Raw genomic sequence first — 20,880 nt, forward strand, 5'->3', positions numbered from 1 at the left:
ACTGCTGACGCAAGCAATGAAAAGGATGGCACAAGTTGTTCAGAAGGTGAAGGGGGAACACGGCTTTAGAGAATATACTGAGAAATTTCGCATTGTATAAGAGCAAACAAGAAAAGCCATGATTAATGTTTTTGAGATTGGAATGACACGATCAGTTTTGCAATTAGATCAAGATCACTAAAATGACCGCATGGAGATTGAATTAAATGGGAAGGATGAGCTGAAGTAAGACAGTCATGTGGGAAGCTACCGCCGTAATTCAGGCAAGAGGACAGGGTGGTGAAAGAAGTAGGAAGAAATCAATGAAACTTTGGGGATAGGAGCAAACCCCAGGGAAGCTTAAGGACCAAGCACTGGAGAGCAGGAAAAAGGCATGCAGCTGATGGCTTTATTCTGAGTTTAACTGGTTTAAAGAGTCAATAGGTATCCAGGACGGGCGGCCGTGGAGCTTAGAGGAAAGCCAAGGGTTGGTATACTTCTAGGAGTGACCCAGAACATGGAAGCTGCCAGGGAGGCCACCAAAAGTACAATGGGAGAAGGGGAGATGAGGTCCTGACATTTGCAGTTAGTGGTTTAGTAATGGAGATGGGGCCATAGAGAAGAGAAGTCCAGGAAGGAGCAAAGGAGCAAGGAGGTTCTATCCTCATGATGACAAGGGAGGAAAATTTCAACAATGAAGGTGTCAATTGTGGAAACTAGCTCTTGTAGACCAGGCTGGCCTCGAACTCACACAGATCTGCCTGCCACTGCCTTCCAAGTGCTGGGATTAAAGGCGTGCGCCACCACCGCCCGGCTATGTTTTTCTTAAACTTCTTAATTAGATTTATTCATTTTAATGTCATGTGTTTTGCTCACATGTATGCATGTACACCACCTGCCTGCTCGGCGCCTATAGAGGTCAGAAGAGGGCACCAGATCTTCTGGAACCTTCATGTGGGCACCCGGGATCCAACGTCTGTGCCCTGCAAGAACAAACTGTCTTAACTGCTGAGTTAAAGTTAAGTCCCTGGGTTGAAGGTTTTTAAACGGTTAAGTAAAGCGGACATCCCCTGGCTTTAGAAACATGGCAGGTAATCGACAGTCCCCCAACTCTGCCTCCTCAGCGACGCGGCTACTTAAAGCAGGGTCTCCGAGACTAACCCTCCGCAAGCACACAGCTTCCTTGTCGTTGTTCTCCAAACTTGTAAACAGAACCTCCAGTCTGCGGTTTGCACCGCGTAGCGGAGCCCCAGCTTTCTTACCCGGGGGTGGGGAGACGAGGGACAGGAAGACCGAGCAGCAGCCACACCGCGCGCGGCGGGGAGGTGGCGCGCTCGCGGAACAGCCGGCTAAATCCCGCCGCTGATTGGCTGGTGCGGGAGGGGGCGGGGCGCCCTCGGCCTTTTCCTCAGCCCGGAGCTTTCGTTTCTCCCCCAGCGCTGAGTCTGTCGAGGCTCCGGGGCGACCGCGGGAACCGCGCCCCTCAGACCCTCTTGGGACGCAGCTGAGCGGCGCAGGGAGATCTGCCCCGACTCGGGCACCCGCGTGCAGTGAGTGAGCGCCGGGTGCGGGCGCGGGTGAGGGCGGAGTGGGGCGCCCCTCCAGGTGCGGGGTCCGCTGCCTGCAGGTGACCTGGCACCGCGCATCACGGGGGACCCTCTGCCTAGCTCATGGCTCTGCTTGGCGCCCTTTCCCTGGCCGTCCACACGGTTGGGTAATAGCAATAGACTTGTGCAATAGAAGTGTCTCCCGGAAGACTCTGTACTTTCCCACTTAACCCTTGCTCGCCTCACCGCCTGGCCACTTTCCGTTTTCTTCTCTCCGCAGTTGTAGCAGCTCTGTCCTGTCTCCAGAGCCGCTGCCACCCCGTGCGCTGCGCGCAACAGGCACCTACTTTTCTGTGTTTGGCGGTTGCTTGTGTTGAATCCTCAGCCTGCACCCGGAGACAGTTCAGTAAGTGTTCTTCACAGTCCAGTAAGTGTTCGTGGAAGTCAATGCATTTGGAATCTCAGTAATGCTCGTAAGCAGTTTTCTAGAACGTAAAAGTGATATGTAGTTACTGAAGCAGCACTAATAGTGTAATTATTATTTAATAATAACTCCTGGGCTACCACGGAGTAGTAAGTGTACAGGTGGGTGAAAGCTGTTTTTATCTGGGCGAAACGACTTGAGCCCTGATTGCTCAGTGAGGATGCCAGACTCAAACTTGTAGGTTCATCATGGGGTTTGCCTGTTGCTGCCCAAAGCCTACCGAAACATCCCAGGTTTCAGTAGGACACACTGTACTGTGCTCAGTAACGCTTATGATTTAGGCCATATACCGGGCACTGTTCAGTATCCAGAGGATGCCAATAGCAAAATGTACCCCCTCCGAGGCACTGATCCTTACAATACCGTCGGAGACAGTCATGCACTTCACAGGGAAGATTGGAGCTGATGCTGTAATAAGCAGGGCAAGCAGATGTGGGCGCGACAGATAACTTTAGGAAGAAGGGTCGTTTATACAGACCTTTGTTGGCAGCAGCGTGGTCCAGTCTGTGCGGCACAGGCTAGACTGGGAGGGTAGCATGTTAGTTGGAGGTGCAGAGACAGCTGAGGTCCTAAGACTGCAGAGAAAGAAGTCACCCCCAAACTCTGTTAGAGCCAGGCGATTGAGAGAGAGTCTTGCCAGTCTCGGGTTTCACGAGAATATGAATTTGGTTCTGGGTTTGTCAGGATGGGTCTCTTGATGGACAGGTTTGTATCCAGTGCTATGTGGGTTTAGCCCACACAGTCCCAACAAGCTCCCCCACGGAGGGGATAAGTAGGTTGTCTGAGCACTTGGCTAATAAGAGCTTACACAGGCGCCATGGCCCAACAGTCCCTCATATTTGCTTTAGGCATGTCCCTATTGGGGCGGGCAGGGGACTGATTTGGACATCAACAGAAATAAGCCAGATGTAAAATATCAATTTGCTCCACAGACGTGCCACATGGTGGGTGGGCTGGAGTTCTTTTTATTAGTACTTGAAATGGCAGCTAGTTTTGTATTCCATTTTTGTGTGGCAGACATGACTTCATTCGTGCCCATGAATGCGCAGAAGCATGTCTGTATATCCACACACCTCCAGACCCCACCGGATGCAGACCTTCCCCAGAGGTCTGGCAGGACTAGATTTGCATGTAGTGATGCCCGTGTGCACCGGTGCATGTCCTGTTACGTGATGGCCATACAAAATGTGTTCTTAAGAGGTCCTTAAATTACGGATTGCCGTGATGCTTCCTATTTATCTACTTTATCCCTTCAAATGACGTTTAGCAAGGCTGCTTTGTTCTAACACGGTGACTTGCTGTGTGGCCTTGCTGGCTAGGCTTGCACTCAGCGTGCAGCCCAGGCTGACCTTGAACTTGTGGCCTTCTTGGCTCGGCTTTTCTAAGTGCCCGTGATCTCAGGTGTGGTGAGCCAGGCATGGCTGTTGTTTCTGTCCAGGGAGATGACGCACCGCACATGGTTCGGCTGTGCGTGTGTGAGGACCCGAGTTTGGATCACCGGCCCCCGCCCCCATGCACACACATACAGACAAAGGCAGCTGTGAGGACATGCAGCTGTGACTTCAGTGCTGGGGAGCACACGGCTTGCCGAGGAGCTATTCTAACCAAAATGGGCAGAGTTCTGGTCTCAGAAACTAAACCACAGAAAGGATTGAGGCTGTTATCCTCATACCCTTGACCTCTCTACATGGGCCTGCCAGCAACTCGTTATTGAGATTTAAGATTTCTTTGTACCACATCTATTGCTTGCCGCGGAAACGAGAGAAATGTATTTCTTTTCAAATTTGTTGTATAAGAATATTTTACTGTGTCAATCATAAATATAAAGTATCAACTTGAATCAGAGAGATGAGGGTACATTGGCTAACGCTCTTGCCACCAAGCCGAAGGACCCACACGGTGGAAGGAAAGAGCCAGCTCCTGCAGGCTGGCCTCCAACTTCCACTCAGAATGTGGTGCCATGCATGCAATAAATAAAACATAACAATCTTGAAATAAAATACAAGCTTTAAAATGGGCTATATTTTAGTAGATAAGTTTTAGGAAGGGCTTGCAATATCTTCATTCTAAGAATGTTTTCTGCTTGTTTGAGAAAAAGTAGAAATTCCTTTGTAACTATATATTGGATCCCCAGCTTACCAGATCTTGTTCCCTCTCCTTTTCTTTAACAGAAAAGGTAATGAAGTACAAAGGGAAATATGGTATGGGTCTGGGTGAGAAACGAACGCTCTGCAGAAAGATCTATCAAGCGAAGGGGTAGTGTTTTCCCAGGAGGGGTGGCTATCCCTGAAGCAAGACGGCTAGTGTAGGCTGCGCCAACCTTTGAGTAAAGACCTGGGGATATGTTTTCTGCAGAAGAAAAAAAATGATTCCAAAATTCAATAAAGATGAATATTAAATATAGATACCATTCAGGTCATGCTTTTCAGAGACCGACAGGGTAGAGTCGTGGTTCTCGACTCTCTCGAGTAACCTCTATCTCCAAAGCATATTTGCATTCCGATTCATCACATAGCAAAAAGACAGTTAAAGCACCAATGAAAACATTGTATGGTTGGGGAATCACCACCATGGGGATGGCTGTCTTAAAGGGTCTCCGCGTTAGGAAGGGTGAGAGCCACTGCTTCAGCAGCTCCGCTTGGAGCCGGAGCTGCCGGTTCACACACGTGTGTTCTTCCCACAGACAATGTCTCAGTGGTACGAACTTCAGCAGCTGGACTCCAAGTTCCTGGAGCAGGTTCACCAGCTGTACGATGACAGCTTTCCCATGGAAATCAGACAGTACCTGGCCCAGTGGCTGGAAAAGCAAGACTGGTGAGCAAAACCCCCTGACTAGGGAGTGGAGTGTGTTTCAAAGATATCTGTCGAGGAAGTCGCTTTAGAGCTGTGTTTACAGAGAATGAATCTCCCCAGTACCTATAAAACCAAATCCTCCATGAGTCCTTAAGTACTTCCCAGTCTTAAACACATTATTTGCTAATGGCAAATATTCTAAACATTCTGAAAGTATTTGATGTAGAAAGTCCAGACCCCTGTTGGTTTTTTTTTTCTGCCTGGGGATAAATACCACGAATAGTTTTTCTGTACAATCTCTGATGCTTTCTGTAATTTTTCATCAGTTGTGTGTGATAAATACTATGCAAATTGCTAATAATACTAATAAGACTGTGCAATAATGTGCTAATAATATGATAATAACACTATGCAAATTGCTAATAAAAGGAAGAAGAGAAAAATAAGCCTAAGAAACACGTTATTTTTGGACACCGTCCGGAAGGGAAGCAGCATTTCTCTCGTGTGTTGTAAGTGGTGTCTGGAATGAGCTGTAAATTCCTATCTCCTAGGGAGCACGCTGCCAATGACGATTCCTTTGCCACCATCCGCTTCCATGACCTCCTTTCCCAGCTGGATGATCAGTACAGCCGCTTTTCTCTGGAGAACAACTTTCTGTTGCAGCACAACATAAGGAAAAGCAAGCGCAATCTTCAGGTACGAACCGGCATTGTGTGTTTCTGGAAGTGTCTCTGTGCTTACTTCAAGCCTCTCCCGTACTTCCACTCAGCAGATGCTACTCAGCACACACTCGCTGTTGTTTAGAGAAATTATAGGGGCAAAGGTACTCTCTTTAGGTGGCTAACGCTTATAAAACATAAATCAATACAATTTCGATTCATTTTTTTTTTTTTTTCTGAGACAGGGTTTTTCTGTAGCTTTGGAGCCTGTCCTGGAACTACCTCTTGTAGACCAGGCTGGCCTCGAACTCACAGAGATCCACCTGCCTCTGTCTCCCGTGTGCTGGGATGAAAGGCGTGCGCCACCACCGCCAAAGCGTTCAATTCATTTTATAAACGCACAAAAGATTTCAGGTTTAAGCGTCATGCTGTAAAACTTTGTTTCACTAAAAATTGAGGATATTGAGACCAAAGGAAAGGGGCTTCATTTTCAGAACAGTGAGTTACAGTAGCTCACTAAGCTCCAATAAATTTTAGCCATCAGCTGAATCTTAAGCCCTTGTGGGTCCAGGTGAAGATAATCCAGGAAGGTCTGGCCCACTCGGGGCTTAGTGCGTGAGTGACTTGGACCAGAGCCACTTTTCCTTGCTTCTGGCAGACTTGTCTACCACTGGCTCTTCAGATGTCCTCCCAGTGTGCCCTTAGCCTGGCCGCCACACTTTTTCTATAGCGTAACACTTTCTTGTTTTAACAGAAACAAAAGGTTTTGTGGGACACAACAAAACATTTCACCCTAGGTAGTTGGAAGCCTTCTATTCTGTTTTCTCTCTGAAGATGTCTGTGAGCTGATATCACTGAGATGGAAAATCATATTAAGTTGATAAAATTTCGTTCCTATTCAGGCTGCTTGGTGGTGTATTTGTGGTTGCCAGTACTTTGCACAATAGCTTTGACAGTGAAAACAGAACAATTGAGATGAATATTTTTATTCTAGTTACAAGCACAGTTAACTTCAGTTGCTGCGTTGAGGAATTAGTTGGAGACTATCACGAATAGTTCCTACATCGTTTGCATTGTCTCCATATTCTAACAGAAGGCAGTTGGCTTCAGGAGTACAGGCGATGGATACTAGAGCATTTAGGAAGAGGTGTGGGTGTGGCTCAGAGGTCAGAGTGCCTGTTTAGCCTGCATGAAACTGAATTCCTTAGGATCCACATATGAAAATATTTTCTTTTTAAATCAAATTGCTCAAATTTGGTAAGATAAAGTAATTTTTGTCCTAATTTATAAATGGAGTATTTTTGTTTTTATAAAAATATGTTACTGGGCGTGGTGGCCGACAGTGGCACATAACTTAATCCCAACACTCAAGGAGGCAAAGGCAGGGAGACTTTGTGAGTTCCAGGACAGTTACGACTACATAAAGACCCTGTCTCAAAAAACCAAAAACCGCCAGGTAGTGGTGGCCCACGTCTTTAATCCCAGCACTCGGAAGGCAGAGGCAGGTGGATCTCTGTGAGTTCGAGGCCAGCCTGGTCTACAAGAGCTAGTTCCAGGACAGGCTCCAAAGCCACGGAGAAACCCTGTCTCGAAAAACCAAAAACAAACAAAAACCAAAACAAAATAGCAACAGCAAAAAAAAAAATCCCTTAAGTCAGACTTAGTAGGCATACGATAAGCTTCTTAAGGAATAGAAAGACGTGTATTAAACCAAGATTTTACAGACTTTCTACTCATGACCACTTTTTACCCAAGAAATTTTTCCACAACTTCATGCGTATCAGTATATAAAATAGTTATACTGATCAGGCATTTATTGATAATAAATAAAAAGAAATTTATTTTAAAACAATTCTTTGACATCCTTGTAATTCTATCATTTATTAAAGATGGAATCCAATTTACCTACACATTGATGAAGTCTATGTCTAATATGATAAAATTCAAAGACCTGAATAAAATAAAATAAAATTTTATAAAATTCATTTTATTCAGGTTTGGAATGACAGTAGGAAAATATCAAAGGCTCTGCTTTCCATAAGTAAAGACCTTGTGTTCCCCAAAGAGCAGAAACATTGTCGACTCGAACCCTAATGTCCATCCCATGCAGTTGTCTGCAGTCAGGCTGTTTTGGACCCTTGGCGTTGTGCTATGTGGAGGCGGATGCTGTGCACAGCGCCCATGCTCGTGTGCTCAGAAGCGTGGATACCCATGCTTGTGCTCAGAAGCACGGATACCCATGCTCGTGTGCTCAGAAGCACAAATGCTGTGCACAGTGCCCATGCTCGTGTGCTCAGAAGCACAAATGATGTGCACAGCGCCCATGCTCGTGTGTTCAGAAGCGCGGATGCTGTGCACAGTGCCCATGCACGAGTGCTCAGAAGCAAGGCGTCGTGAAGTAGACCGGTGCCACACGGAAGCAATGCCAGAGTCCACTTTAGAGTCCTTATCTGACTTTTAATGTACTTGCAGTCTGCACGTTCGGAAACCTTCCACGGCTGCCAAAATCCCAGTGATCCTCGTATTCCATTCCATTACCACCTGTGGCTATTCCGAAACTTATTTTTATTTATCCTTATCACCTGTGTCTAGGATAACTTCCAGGAAGATCCCGTACAGATGTCCATGATCATCCATAACTGTCTGAAGGAAGAGAGAAAGATTTTGGAAAATGCCCAGAGATTTAATCAGGTACTTTATTCTAAGCAGTACTAACTGTTAGAAAGGAAATATATGAAATACATCATGTATTTCACAGATATTGCCAGGACCTCTCTTTAGTCACTGATAAATACACCTCTGACTTTATAACTCCGGGAAGCAGGAATGGTCAGATCCTGGAATTTTCTAGAACAGTGCTTTAAGAAGCGCCCTTGTCTAGGAGTTGACTCCTGGTGAGAGCATGGGCTTGTAAGCGAGGTGCTTGCTGGCAGAGGTGGAGGTGCCACGGTGCTTGATGACATGGCTGGGCGGGGCCTGTGTGTGAAGAGGGCAGGTCGGGAATGGAGGCAGGCAGAATCATCGGGTTGTGGTCCGGGTGGCCGTGGCAGGTGTACTCAGAGTTCCTGGAGACAGGGAAAGCCCCGCAATTCAGGCTGTGTGGGGGACGGTGAAGAATCGTTCTGCAGTTGTGGCTTGAGTCTCTCGGAGAATGCTGCCTGCTGAGGGAGAAGTCAGAGCAAGTCAGGACCAGGACGTTTCTAGGACATGGCTGGTATGGGAGAGTAAGAGAAAAATCATTAAGAAAATGAAAGCTTCAGTTTGAACGAGATGAAGAAGCTCGCTGAATGTTCAGACATCAAACCGTGGATGAATCAGAGTTGTAGTATTACTGGCTTTGGGGTCATGGTTTCGCTAGTCATCCTGTCGGCCTTCCCAGCAACTGGGTTCAGTGAGGCTTTGGCTGTCGCGGTGGGCGGCATTTTTCATTCCTTACTTGAGAAGTGTCGAGGGACTTGAGGACCAGGTAGGCAGGTGGCTGTGAAGCCAGTGTCGTACGAGTTCTGTCCAAACCATCCCAACCCTGGGAGGAGCATGCACTTTACTGTGCCTTGTGTGTTTCGTCAGTAGATAACGAAGCGAACTCCGCTACAGTGGGAAAAGGGGGCAGAGGTCAATGCTGGTGCAGGCCTTTCTCCCTGCTTTTGTGACCTTTTGCCACAGTCCTGGAGAACCCGTGCTTCCCTCGGGCGTTTAGATACTGTTCGCCTACGATGGTGAAGACGCTTTGACGTGCTATGCACGTAATATTGTTTGTCCTAACCTGAAGCTGCATGGCTCATTTGGTACCTGTCCTAAGGTATGTATATCAGAATTACAGTGAAGTCTGGCTGCCTTGGCTCCTAGCGGAGCAGGCTGACCCCCAGCTGGCGTGTGTGTAAGAAGCCTGCAGAGGGGGTTTTTCTTTACACGAGATTTCCATGCTAGCGGCAGCATGCGGTGGCTCTCCTTATGTGTCAGATACACCAGCTTGACAGAAGGACAGACTACCCACCTTTGCACACTGGTTTGCCACCCTTCACATTTGGCCTCGAGTCTAGCGTGGGCATTGCAGGCAGCAGGGGCAATCTCCGCTCTGCCATACCAGTCCTGCCCTCTGGCTACCTCACAGGGACTTGAAGGCTTACCCGCTTTTGAACTGCTGGTTAAAAATACATATGACTTGGGGGAGAGGTTCATTTTGAGCCGCCCCGATGACCCCCAAGGGTTGCACCCTTTGCCAAGGCCCCTTTGGATGTGAAGGAAAGTCTTAGTTGTGGGATCGGGTGGGGTGCGGCTTAGGGAGAGTGAGAGGCACAGCAGCCACCCATGGTGTTCTAGTCCGACATTTCCTTGCCACCCCTCCCCCACAGCTAACGTCAACATTTTCTTGTCATCATTAAGTGCATGTGAGCTGGAGGACAAGCCTGGTGTGTGCATGAAAATAATGCAGTTTGGGGCCAGTGGGATCCGCGGGCTGCGGATGAAACGTCCTAATACGTGTGTGTGCTCCAACAGGTTAAAGCAGCCAAACGTGTGAAATTCTGAGCTGCCCCAGAAAGTGGTGTCCCCTGTTAGTTTCCTTCTGTGTACGTGTGTCTGTGTGTGCACGCACCTATGCATGAGCACACTGAGGCCAGAGGAGGAGACGTGAGAAGTCTCCTGTTTTCTCCGTCACTCTCCACTGTAATTTTTCAGACAGGTTCTCTAACTGAACCTGAAGCTCTCCTTGGCCTTGGCTGGCTGGCCTTGATTTCTCAGGACCTGCCTGTCTCTGCCCTGGGGTTGCAGGAATACAATGACGTGCCTGGGTTTTACACTTGCTGGGTATTTGAACTCAGGCCCTCTGCATTCACCGCAAGGGCTTTGCTCACTCAGCCATCTCCTAGAGCTACCTCACCCCCACCCCATTGTTTCTCAATAAAATTTTTAGAAAAAAAATTACATTACACATATTTTTCTAGGAGACTATAAATGTTTTATCTACTGCCTTTGGTACCTCTGTGGCTGCAGTGTTCCTGGGTTGTTAAAAAGCTTTAGAGTGGTCTTAATGATCTTGGCATTAAATGAGTGCCAGTGTGGTCCCAAAGAAGCCATTTCCTAACAGGAGATGGGGGTAGGGCAGAGGAGCCGGGGCAAGAGGGAAATACCAGAGTCACATGAATGGACTGAAACAGGGGGATGCTTGGACTCCACTAAGCATCGTTCATCAATGAGGCAGCTGTAAGGGAGTGTGTCCCATTCTTAACATTTCCTGTCCGCACTCTGGTCACCCAACTAGCTTTGATAGTTTGGGAGGGGACCAGGAAGTCAGGATCCTTCAGGGATCTTTTCCTCGATTGGGCACATACGACATGGCACCCACATGGCTTTGAAGCAGACCCCAGCGAATATCTCCTAGAATGGGCAGGAACCTCCTTATGGAGCTACACAGGGAAGTGACTCGTTCCGAAGCCAGAGAAGTCCCTTTTGTCGTCACCGTTGTGAGGTGACATATGGGACTCAGGATGCTAGTCCGTTTCACATACTTTTGAAACTGCTAGTAGTCAGATGTCTCAAACTTCTGCTGAAATGAAGACAACAACAACAACAACATAACTTTCTGTGGAGCTTGATAAAAACCAGGGCAGGAAACAGTCACAGACCAGATTTGCTCATGGATGTCTGTGTGATATCCGCACAAAAACCCTAAGTAAAATGGCATGGAACCGAATTGAGTGCTGAACTATAAAAAGTGTATTTCATGATAAGTAGGGTTTATTAGCAGTTGCAAAGGTAGACTTCTTGGGAAATCTATTAATGTAATTCTCTGTCTTACAAGATACAAGAAGAAAAAGCCTTGACTTCTCTGCAAAAATTCTAGAGAGTTCTGATAAAATCTTGAGCCCATAGTTGAGAAAACATCGTACAGATAAGAACTGATGGCTCTCTCATTGATGAGTTAAAATATAGTCTCTTCCTCATGTCATGTTCTAGGGACAATAGTTCACTGGAAAATTCCAGTATGTCAGCAGCACGCGGTGCGGGTGACTGGTACTTCCTCTGTGTGTGCGTGCTGTGTTGGTGGTGTTGGCCAACGCAGTTATGACAAAAACACGAGCTCAGTAATTGAAGTGGTTGTGGTGGTGTGCGACCTGTCAGTCATTCCACACAGCTTGGGGAAAGAGGAAGGTCAGGCGTTCCGGGCCACACAGAATGTTGAGGGCCACCCTTGTCTGTAGGAAGCTGTTCTAAAATATCCAAAATCCCAACGAGACAAAAAAGCATGCGCATTAAGAACGTCAACTATGAGCTTTCACTGAGTTAGTTAATAATTTTAATGAAATCCTAATAAAAATTGTAATATGTGTTCTAAAGCTGTCCAAGACAATTTTGAAATCCTTGTGAAAAACGAATGGAAATTAATAGCAAGGAAAGCCTGAGAAACTCAGATAGAATGGGAGAGAGTGGCAGCATACTGTAGTCATCCCTAATGAACCACGGCTTCAAGGGTCTGTCTTCTGAGTGGAAAAATGAGCAGGAACACTGAGAAATAAACTCAGCCAGAAATGTGTGTTATGAAGATGGTACCTCAAAGCACTGGGAAGTTGTGCGCCTCCCACTAAATATGGTGAAGATAGCTATATGATCACGTTAAATGTAAGAATCAACTTCCAGGGTAGCATGGTAGTTAGTGTACGACTATAATCTCAGGACTTGCGTGAGTGTCTGAGGAGTTTAAGGTCACACTCAGTTACAGTTCAAGGCTTCTCTGGGTACGGAAGACTGTCTCAGAATGAAAGAATAGATTTCAAATGTTTTATAGACCTTCGGTTTCAAAGGGGCGGCTCTAGATGCTGCTTCACTGTAGAGGAACTGTTACAGCGGTCACTACGTAGTCCAGAAAAGCCAGTGGTGCTCAACTGTACGGTGATGCCGAGCCGTCTGCCGTGGAGAAGTGTTGCATATGCTTGCTCTGACCAAAGCATTACCCAATGGTTGATAAGCTGTTGAAATGTCACGTGATCATTACATTGTGCAATTTTAATGCATTTTTTCTATTAGTTTAAAGAGATAAAATATAAGGTATTTTGAAAGGTAATAGTGAAGACCCAGAAGCACGAGGGGAAATGCGTTTGCTTACACCTCTCCGTGGGGCAAGCTTTCCTGGTGCCAGGTCAAATCTAGATCGAGTCCGGGCTGTGAAGGCCATGCAGGCACAGCTGGTGGACACGGCTTTTGCTAGGATCCCAGAGATACAGGTGCTGTCTTACCACTCACAGCTAGGTCCAGAGTATTGCCTGACATTGCCCCAGCTTAGGTATGACCCAAGGTGGTGAACACAGGTGCTGATGTCTGAACCCTCTGTCAGGACGCATGACTCCCTCAAGAACCCAGATCTGTATTGATTATAGATTATGTAGTGGAGCGGTGGCCTCACTGGTCTCGAGTGGCAGTACCTTTGAATTTTGGTGGACCCCTGAGTCACTAGGATGCAGGGGATGTGGTTCTGACTTAGCCTCTGGATTAGGGCCTGTGATTGCACTTCAGGAAAGCTGTCAGACGAAGGTGTTGCTGGCCTAGAGAGACTCTTTGAATCACAAGGTCGTAAGGTAATCGTTATGGACCTGTGTGCAGAATTTGACAAACTTGAAGTAATGCTTGCACACTCCATTCAATTACACAGATATGTTAACGGAAACTTACACAACCCTTGGCACGAATATGCCTACCCTTCTTTAGCTTTTATAGCAGTTTGGCAGCATTTTCCAGGGCCTTGAGAAATGAGGGATTTTTGTTTTGTTTTGTTTTGGATTCATATATGGGGAATCGCTAAAAGTCTTAGAGGTAGGCAGGCCACAAGGCACAGGACTGGCTTTGGAGTGTAGGCAAGCAAGTAAATGTGTCAGAGAAAGGGATGGCTATTGACAGTGTGTTTCCCGTTAAAGGCCCAGGAGGGGAACATTCAGAACACCGTGATGCTGGATAAACAGAAGGAACTGGACAGCAAGGTCAGAAATGTGAAGGACCAAGTCATGGTGAGTACTGAGTGAACACACGCCTTCTTCCACAACCTCCCAGGGGGCAACGTGTCCGTTTCTCTAGGTGTGGACCTAATATAATTTGAAATTATATTAATTAATTAATTAGAACCTAATCTAAGTTGAAAAGAAAAAAAAATCATTCTAAAGTTCTAAACAGAAGTAGGCAAACTGGTCAGCTCCGTGTCTTATGGCCTCTGCTTTGGCTTCTGAACCCTGACCTTCTTTCTCTTCCTGTGGCTCATGCGGTCAAGGTTGACTTTGCCCTTGCTGTCCAGCCACATTTCTCACGGGGTGTCCCTGGAGTTACACGGAGCTCCCTGTGACGCATCTTCTAGAGCAGATTTACTCTAGGGCTCGGAAGAGGAACAAAACCTATTTCATTCAAATACGTCTCAGTACACTTGATTAGAATGAAAGGTCCTCCCGCAACCTTAAGATAAAGCCCCAAGACAGAAAACAAACCACTGAGGGCCCTCCTGTCCACCCCACTCCATATGACATATGACATAGGAAAAGCCCCCTAGCCGAGAGGTTCAGTAGTGCTGGAGTTCTGGGTAACAGGAGCACCTTTCTGAACCCCAAATTCTTGCCGCGGCTTTATTCTGCCATCTGTTAGGGAACTGCTCCACTAAAGTAGAGATGTACGTGGCCTTAATGTGGGAATAGTCGAGAAATCCAGAGAAAGCATATGTAGACATGTGACCAGATCTCAGAAAAACGAGGCTTGTTTGTAGGATGAACATACAGTTTGTTCAACCGAGCTGTGTCAGAGTAAGAGGACCCTGTTAACCACACAGACACACCTGCTCACCATAGTCACACCAGGACTGCCCCAGTAACACAGTCACACCTGCTCACCATAGTCACACCTGGACTGCCCCAGTCACACAGTCACACCTGCTCACCATAGTCACACCAGGACTGCTCTAGTCACACAGACACAGCTGCTCACCGTAGTCACACCAGGACTGCCCTAGTCACGCAGACACAGCTGCTCACCGTAGTCACACCAGGACTGCCCTAGTCACACAGGCACACAGTTCAATGTCCCAGAGGGCCAGGGTGCCATGTTATAATATATACAGTCAGTATACCAGAGGGGACAGGATGCTTGCTGTGTTATAATATATACAGTCAGTGTACCAGAGAACAGGATGCTGTGTTATAATATGTACAGTCAGTGTACCAGAGGACAGGATGCTGTGTTATAATATATACAGTCAGTGTACCAGAGGGGACAGATGCTGTGTTATAATATATACAGTCAGTGTACCAGAGAATAGGATGCTGTGTTATAATATATACAGACAGTGTACCAGAGGGGACCGGATGCTGTGTTATAATATATACAGTCAGTGTACCAGAGGGGACAGATGCTGTGTTATAATATATACAGTCAGTGTACCAGAGGGGACCGGATGCTGTGTTATTATATATACAGACAGTGTACCAGAGGGGACAGATGCTGTGTTATAATATGTACAGACAGTGTACCAGAGGGGACAGATGCTGTGTTATAATATGTACAGACAGTGTACCAGAGGGGACAGATGCTGTGTTATAATATGTACAGTCAGTGTACCAGAGGGGACAGATGCTGTGTTATAATATGTACAGTCAGTGTACCAGAGGGGACAGATGCTGTGTTATAATATATACAGACAGTGTATCAGAGGACAGATGCTGTGTTATAATATGTACAGTCAGTGTACCATAGGACAGGAGTCCATGCTACAATTGTACTAATCAACTTTGCAGGCATTTCAGTATACGTCATTCCAGACAGCAAGTCCCCGTGCTAAAGCCACTCTCCTGATTGTTTCTTTTCTCATCTGATGGCTCTGTCAGTAAGGGGTGTACCAGGGCTCCCCTCATTGCATTATCTTCAGCGGGAAGCCTCAGGCTTGCTCTGCCCTCTGAAGTGTTACATTCTTATTATGGAAATATTTTGTGTAAAAGATGAGAGCTCTACAAGGCTGACTCATCTTTTAGGATGGTAGAAAACTTATTTTTTTTAAATATTTATTTATTTATTATGTATACAATATTCTGTCTGTGTGTATGCCTGCAGGCCAGAAGAGGGCACTAGACCCCATTACAGATGGTTGTGAGCCACCATGTGGTTGCTGGGAATTGAACTCAGGACCTTTGGAAGAGCAGGCAATGCTCTTAACCTCTGAGCCATCTCTCCAGCCCTAGAAAACTTATTTTTATCTTTATTTGCAGTGCATAGAGCATGAAATCAAGACCCTAGAAGATTTACAGGACGAATATGACTTTAAGTGCAAAACCTCGCAGAATAGAGGTAAGAATTAAAACAGTGTTCACTGGCTATATTTTCCCTGTCTACAGTAGTGAACATTTGCCAGATATTTTCTGTATTTTTTCCCTGTCTACAGTAGTGAACATTTGCCAGATGTTTTCTGTCTTTTTCCCCTGTCTACAGTAGTGAACATTTGCCAGATGTTTTCTGTCTTTTTCCCCTGTCTACAGCAGTGAATGTTTGCCAGATGTTTTCTGCATTTTTCCCTGTCTACAGTAGTGAACATTTGCCAGATGTTTTCTATATTTTCCCTGTCTACAGCAGTGAACATTTGCCAGATATTTTCTGCATTTTTCCCTGTCTACAGTAGTGAACATTTGCCAGATGTTTTCTGTATTTTTTCCCTGTCTACAGTAGTGAACATTTGCCAGATGTTTTCTGCATTTTTCCCTGTCTACAGCAGTGAACATTTGCCAGATGTTTTCTGATTGGTTGTCTGCTTTGGGCTCCTGATGACCCAGGCCAGTATGTCTTACGTGCCCAGTTCTGCTGGACCAGATATTTTTCTTTGCAGCACGATCTTGTGTCGTGTTTAGCAGCGTCTGTGGTTCCATCACCAGATGCTCGTGGTACTATCCAGAAACCCCCAGTCGTGATGATCAAAATTGTCTCCAGCCTTTGTCAGATGTTTTAAGGGAGGAGAACGCAGTCTTTGTTGGCAAAGGTAGAGTGGTACCCAAATGGCGTTTCTGTGTCCTAACTCCGCAGCGCTGCTCGCGTGTGACAGCAACGTCACCTGTTTTAGTGTTGCCTTTTTAAAATGATAACAGAAACTAAAATGACCCCAAAAGGCCAGGCTGCAGAGCACGGCGCCCTGGTAATCATCTGGTTGGCAGGGACAGATTATTAGAGTGGGCGGGTGGGGTGGTGGAGAAGATGTGGGGCAAAGGCACTGCAGCTGCTACTTTCTTGTTTGTCCACTTCTCAAGGCCACGGACGAGATTTGTGTACACTTAGGTAAAGTTTTGCACTAAAACTTGGACCATGACTTAAGTAGTAGATTTCCAGTTTTTCATGGGAATTTGTAATTTTCCAGTCCACGTGGGTTGCCGAGAACTGGTACTCAGTTTAAACAGGATGCACTTAGCTGTTTATATACTTAGGAGACGTTTTTCTCATTTTTTTTCCCCAGTAAATACTGTCTTAGTATCTTTCCCGACGGCTGTGAGAAAATACTCGAGCAAAAGCAGCTTAAGGGAGAAGGGTTTCCTTTTAGCCCTCAGCTCATAGTGCAGTTCGTTACAGTGGGGTGGCCGTCAGCTTGCATGACAGCATGCTGTCATGTCGCATCTACAAGCTGGAAGCAGAGAGAGACAAGGATGCTGCACTCAGGTCCCCTCTTCCTGTTGTATAGTCCAGGGTCCCTGCCCAGAGACTGGTCCTGCCCACCGCCCAGGTAGGGTTTTCAGTCACTGTAATCCCTCACAGGCATGCTGGGAGCCTGTCCCCAGCGCAGGCATGCCGAGAGCCTGTCCCCAGTGCAGTTATGCCAGGAGCCTGTCCCCAACACAGGCATCTGTCCCCAGCGCAGGCATGCCAGGAGCCTGTCCCCAGCGCAGGCATGCCGAGAGCCTGTCCCCAGTGCAGTTATGCCAGGAGCCTGTCCCCAACACAGGCTCTGTCCCTAGCGCAGGCATGCCAGGAGCCTGTCCCCAACACAGGCATCTGTCCCCAGCGCAGGCATGCCGGGAGCCTGTCCCCAACACAGGTATCTGTCCCCAACACAGGCATCTGTCCCCAGCGCAGGCATGCCGGGAGCCTGTCCCCAACACAGGTATCTGTCCCCAGTGCAGGCATGCTGGGAGCCTGTCCCCAGGTGATTCTAGATTCTGTCAAATTATCAATTAACCTCAAACAAGAGTCAGACTTCGCATTTTTATCACATTTTACATCAGCTCGTGTGACTCTTGCTTTGGTCGGATTGATCTTTTTGCACATGTATGCCTACCTCCTCTTCCTTCGTTGACAGAAAGTGAAGCCAATGGCGTGGCCAAGAGTGACCAGAAGCAAGAACAGTTGGTACTTCACAAGATGTTCCTAATGCTGGACAATAAGAGAAAGGTAGCGGCTGCTTCCGGTTTAAACGGGAAAAGAAAGTTCATTCTTTAATTGCATCTTTGTTTGGGGGTGGATAGAGACCATTTATAGGAGCCCCTCCCCTCCTCCCACTGTGTGAGCCCCGGGAACCAAGCTTGGGCTTAGTGAATGTCTTTGCCTGCTAAGCCAGCCCACCGGCCTGGAGAAAGCAGACCCATACACCACTTTGCTCAGAGAGTTCCAGCTGAGAATGAAGAGAGACGCGCTTTGCTTTAAAAAATCTTGCCAAGTTCAGTAGTTACCAGTGAATTTACCCCCCCCCCCCGGGGCTTCCTTTTCCTTTAGGAGATAATTCACAAAATACGAGAGCTGTTGAACGCCATCGAGCTCACGCAGAACGTCCTGATCAACGACGAGTTGGTGGAGTGGAAGCGAAGACAGCAGAGCGCCTGTATCGGAGGACCGCCCAATGCTTGCCTCGATCAGCTGCAGAGCTGGTAAGCTGTGCCTGCACTGCAGAGTTTGCAGATGACCTGCTGGATGGCCAGAGAGGGGGCACGGGCAGGGGAACAGGTGCCGCTACTGACCATGGAAGAAAGACCTCAGTCCCTTTCTTGAACCGGCCTCGCTATGCTGGCCCTTGAAAACGAAGCAGGCTTCTCTCTCACACAGGGTCCACATTCTCTCTGCGTCTATGTTTAGAAAGGGCACCCTGGCAGCAGGCTGGAGGACAGAATAGAAACAGAAGCCCATCAGCCAGTTCACTGCTAGCCTGTTACCGTGGTCCAGGGAAGGGCCTCTGAGAACCGCTGAGGATGGAGCAGTGGAACCTTGGAATGGAAGCGAAGGGATGGTGGTCTAAGATGTCACCAGGGACCCCGAGCCAGAGGGCTAGTGGGGTTATTGAGACTGAACTGTTTTTTTTTTTAATTTATTTATTATGCATACAGTGTCTTGCTGCCTACATGTCAGAAGAGGGCACCAGATCTTACTACAGATGGCTGTGAGCCACCATGTGGTTGCTGGGAATTGAACTCAGGTCCTCTGAAAGAGCAGTCAGGGCTCTTTGCTTCTGAGCCATCTCTCCAGCCCCGAAATTGACTATTTTTTTTTAAGTTAAAATGAACATACATCCATTTATCTTCATCCTGTAAATTGTCCATCTGTATCCTAAGTTGCTCATGGGTAGAGGAGAGTTTCCCAACCCTGTATGACCTTGTACCCTGAGGATGCTGTTTTCCTAGGCCCTCAGTTGGTCAGCCCTGGGCTATCTGGAGACCATGATGGCAGCCATAGGTCACAAAACCTCTTTCTGTGGCACTGACTCTCAGTATGTAGATTGCCATCTTCTCTGTGAGTCACCGTCGGAAGGGATCTCCTGGGAGACCCCGGCAGATTCTCCACAGCAAAGCACCCACATCACAATGAGGAGCCCCCTGGTGATGTGGGTCCGAGTTGGAAAGCCCCCATGAGAAGTCGGCATTTTCCATGAGGGGCAGGTGTTTTCTCAAAGATTTTCTACTCTGGTTCTCTGAGTAAGTGTGGTACCCTGTATGCCTGCCTCAGAAGTGGGACGTCATTAGCAGTTGACTGTCAGGAAGGAAAAGCCCCAGGGCAGTCACTAGTGTCCTCCTTGGTCAGTTTAGAGGATGTGAGCTGTGCCCAGGGCAGTCACTAACTTCTTCCTTGGTCAGTTTAGAGGATGTGACCTGTGCCACTTCTCCTTTCTTTCCTCTCCTCTTCTAGGCTACCCCAAGCCCAGCCCCTCATAGTGTCTCTAAGAGGCCTTGCAGCATCAGCCTACCCTTAAGCAGTGTTTCCTGAGGCATCTGCTCGACTGGTCCCGTCTCTCCTCCATGCTTGGCCCTTTTGAAATCCTAGCTACCCTGAAATCAGAGATTACCTGGAGCCCCTGCCCTGCCCGGTAGACTTGCTTTGTATAGCTGTCTTGGTCAGGGTTTCTATTGCTGTGAGAAGAACCCATGACTAGAAGCAACTTAGAGAGGAAAGTGTTATTTCAGCTCACCCCTCTCAGGCCATGCTTGTTCACTAAGGGAAGTCGGGGCAGGAACCCAAAGCAGGAACCTGGAAACAGGAACTGAAGCGGAAGTCAAAGAGGGGTGCTGCTTACTAGATTGCTCCCCTTGGCTTGCTCAGACTGCTTCTTATTCATCCTGGGATAACCTACCCAGGGTTGGCACCACCCACAGTGGGCTGGGTCCTCTCACATTAGACACTAATTGAGAAAATGCCTACAGGCTTGCCTAGGGCAATCTGATGGAGACTTTTTCAGTCGAGGTTCCCAGAAAAAACGATAGCCTGTCAAGTTGGCAAAAATCTTCAGGCCTGCAGCTCTCAGAACCGTGTTGCAATTCTTCAGTTGCATGCTAAGTTTTACTCTACAAGTAACTGAGCTGAAGGCTACCACAGACCCCCACCTCCCCATCTCTCCCTGAGTGTGGACTCTGAGTCTCTGCAGGCCAGGCTGCTTGCTTTGGGACTGTGGCTCACTGACACTCGCGTCTTGTACCTCCCCAGGTTCACCATCGTCGCGGAGAGTCTGCAGCAAGTTCGTCAGCAGCTAAAAAAGCTGGAGGAGCTGGAACAAAAGTTCACCTATGAACCGGACCCGATCACCAAAAACAAACAGGTCCTATCAGACCGCACCTTCGTCCTGTTCCAACAGCTCATTCAGAGGTAAGCCCGGAGGACCGGCTGCCTCCAGAAAGCCCATCGGTTTGGAAGGGTTTGATGGCCTGTGCGAGGTTCCTGGCTTCTGCCAATGCCTCTTCTCCTTCTGCCCCTCAGCCAGTCTGTCTGGTTCAACAAGTCTGACCTCAGAATGTCTGTCCCTTCCCCCTGTGCTATGGCCTCCCCATATGCCTGGCTTTCATATCCGGTCTTCTCATCTCCCAGGCCCTTCGCTGCCTTTCCACCCAGGCTCTGAGACTCACCCAGGCTGTTGGTTTGGTCCTCCATTCCCTGTTAGCCAATGGGTCCCTCAGGCTACTCCTCCATGGCCTCTTTCCCCATCCCCAGTGACCTGGAGGTTGTG

At 47.6% G+C, this 20,880-nt stretch overlaps 1 protein-coding gene across 2 annotated transcripts in view; it reads left to right on the forward strand.

Annotated features, from left to right (window-relative positions):
- The first annotated feature begins 1,380 nt into the window (after positions 1-1,380).
- Stat1 (signal transducer and activator of transcription 1) overlaps positions 1,381-20,880 on the forward strand; it is a 41,224-nt gene continuing 21,724 nt past the window's right edge. Inside the window, exons 1-10 of one of the 2 annotated variants that reach the window (XM_057758815.1) lie at positions 1,381-1,529; positions 1,807-1,932; positions 4,694-4,824; positions 5,355-5,499; positions 8,055-8,153; positions 13,370-13,459; positions 15,692-15,770; positions 17,758-17,849; positions 18,171-18,322; positions 20,364-20,522. In XM_057758815.1, the coding sequence (XP_057614798.1) occupies positions 4,697-4,824; positions 5,355-5,499; positions 8,055-8,153; positions 13,370-13,459; positions 15,692-15,770; positions 17,758-17,849; positions 18,171-18,322; positions 20,364-20,522 (944 nt within the window). In that variant the 5' untranslated portion in view covers positions 1,381-1,529; positions 1,807-1,932; positions 4,694-4,696. Of the gene's footprint in view, positions 1,534-1,806; positions 1,933-4,693; positions 4,825-5,354; positions 5,500-8,054; positions 8,154-13,369; positions 13,460-15,691; positions 15,771-17,757; positions 17,850-18,170; positions 18,323-20,363; positions 20,523-20,880 lie in introns of both variants that reach the window. The other variant, XM_057758817.1, reaches the window with a different exon arrangement.

Source organism: Chionomys nivalis, chromosome 26, assembly GCF_950005125.1.
Source record: "Chionomys nivalis chromosome 26, mChiNiv1.1, whole genome shotgun sequence".
NCBI lineage: Eukaryota > Metazoa > Chordata > Mammalia > Rodentia > Cricetidae > Chionomys > Chionomys nivalis.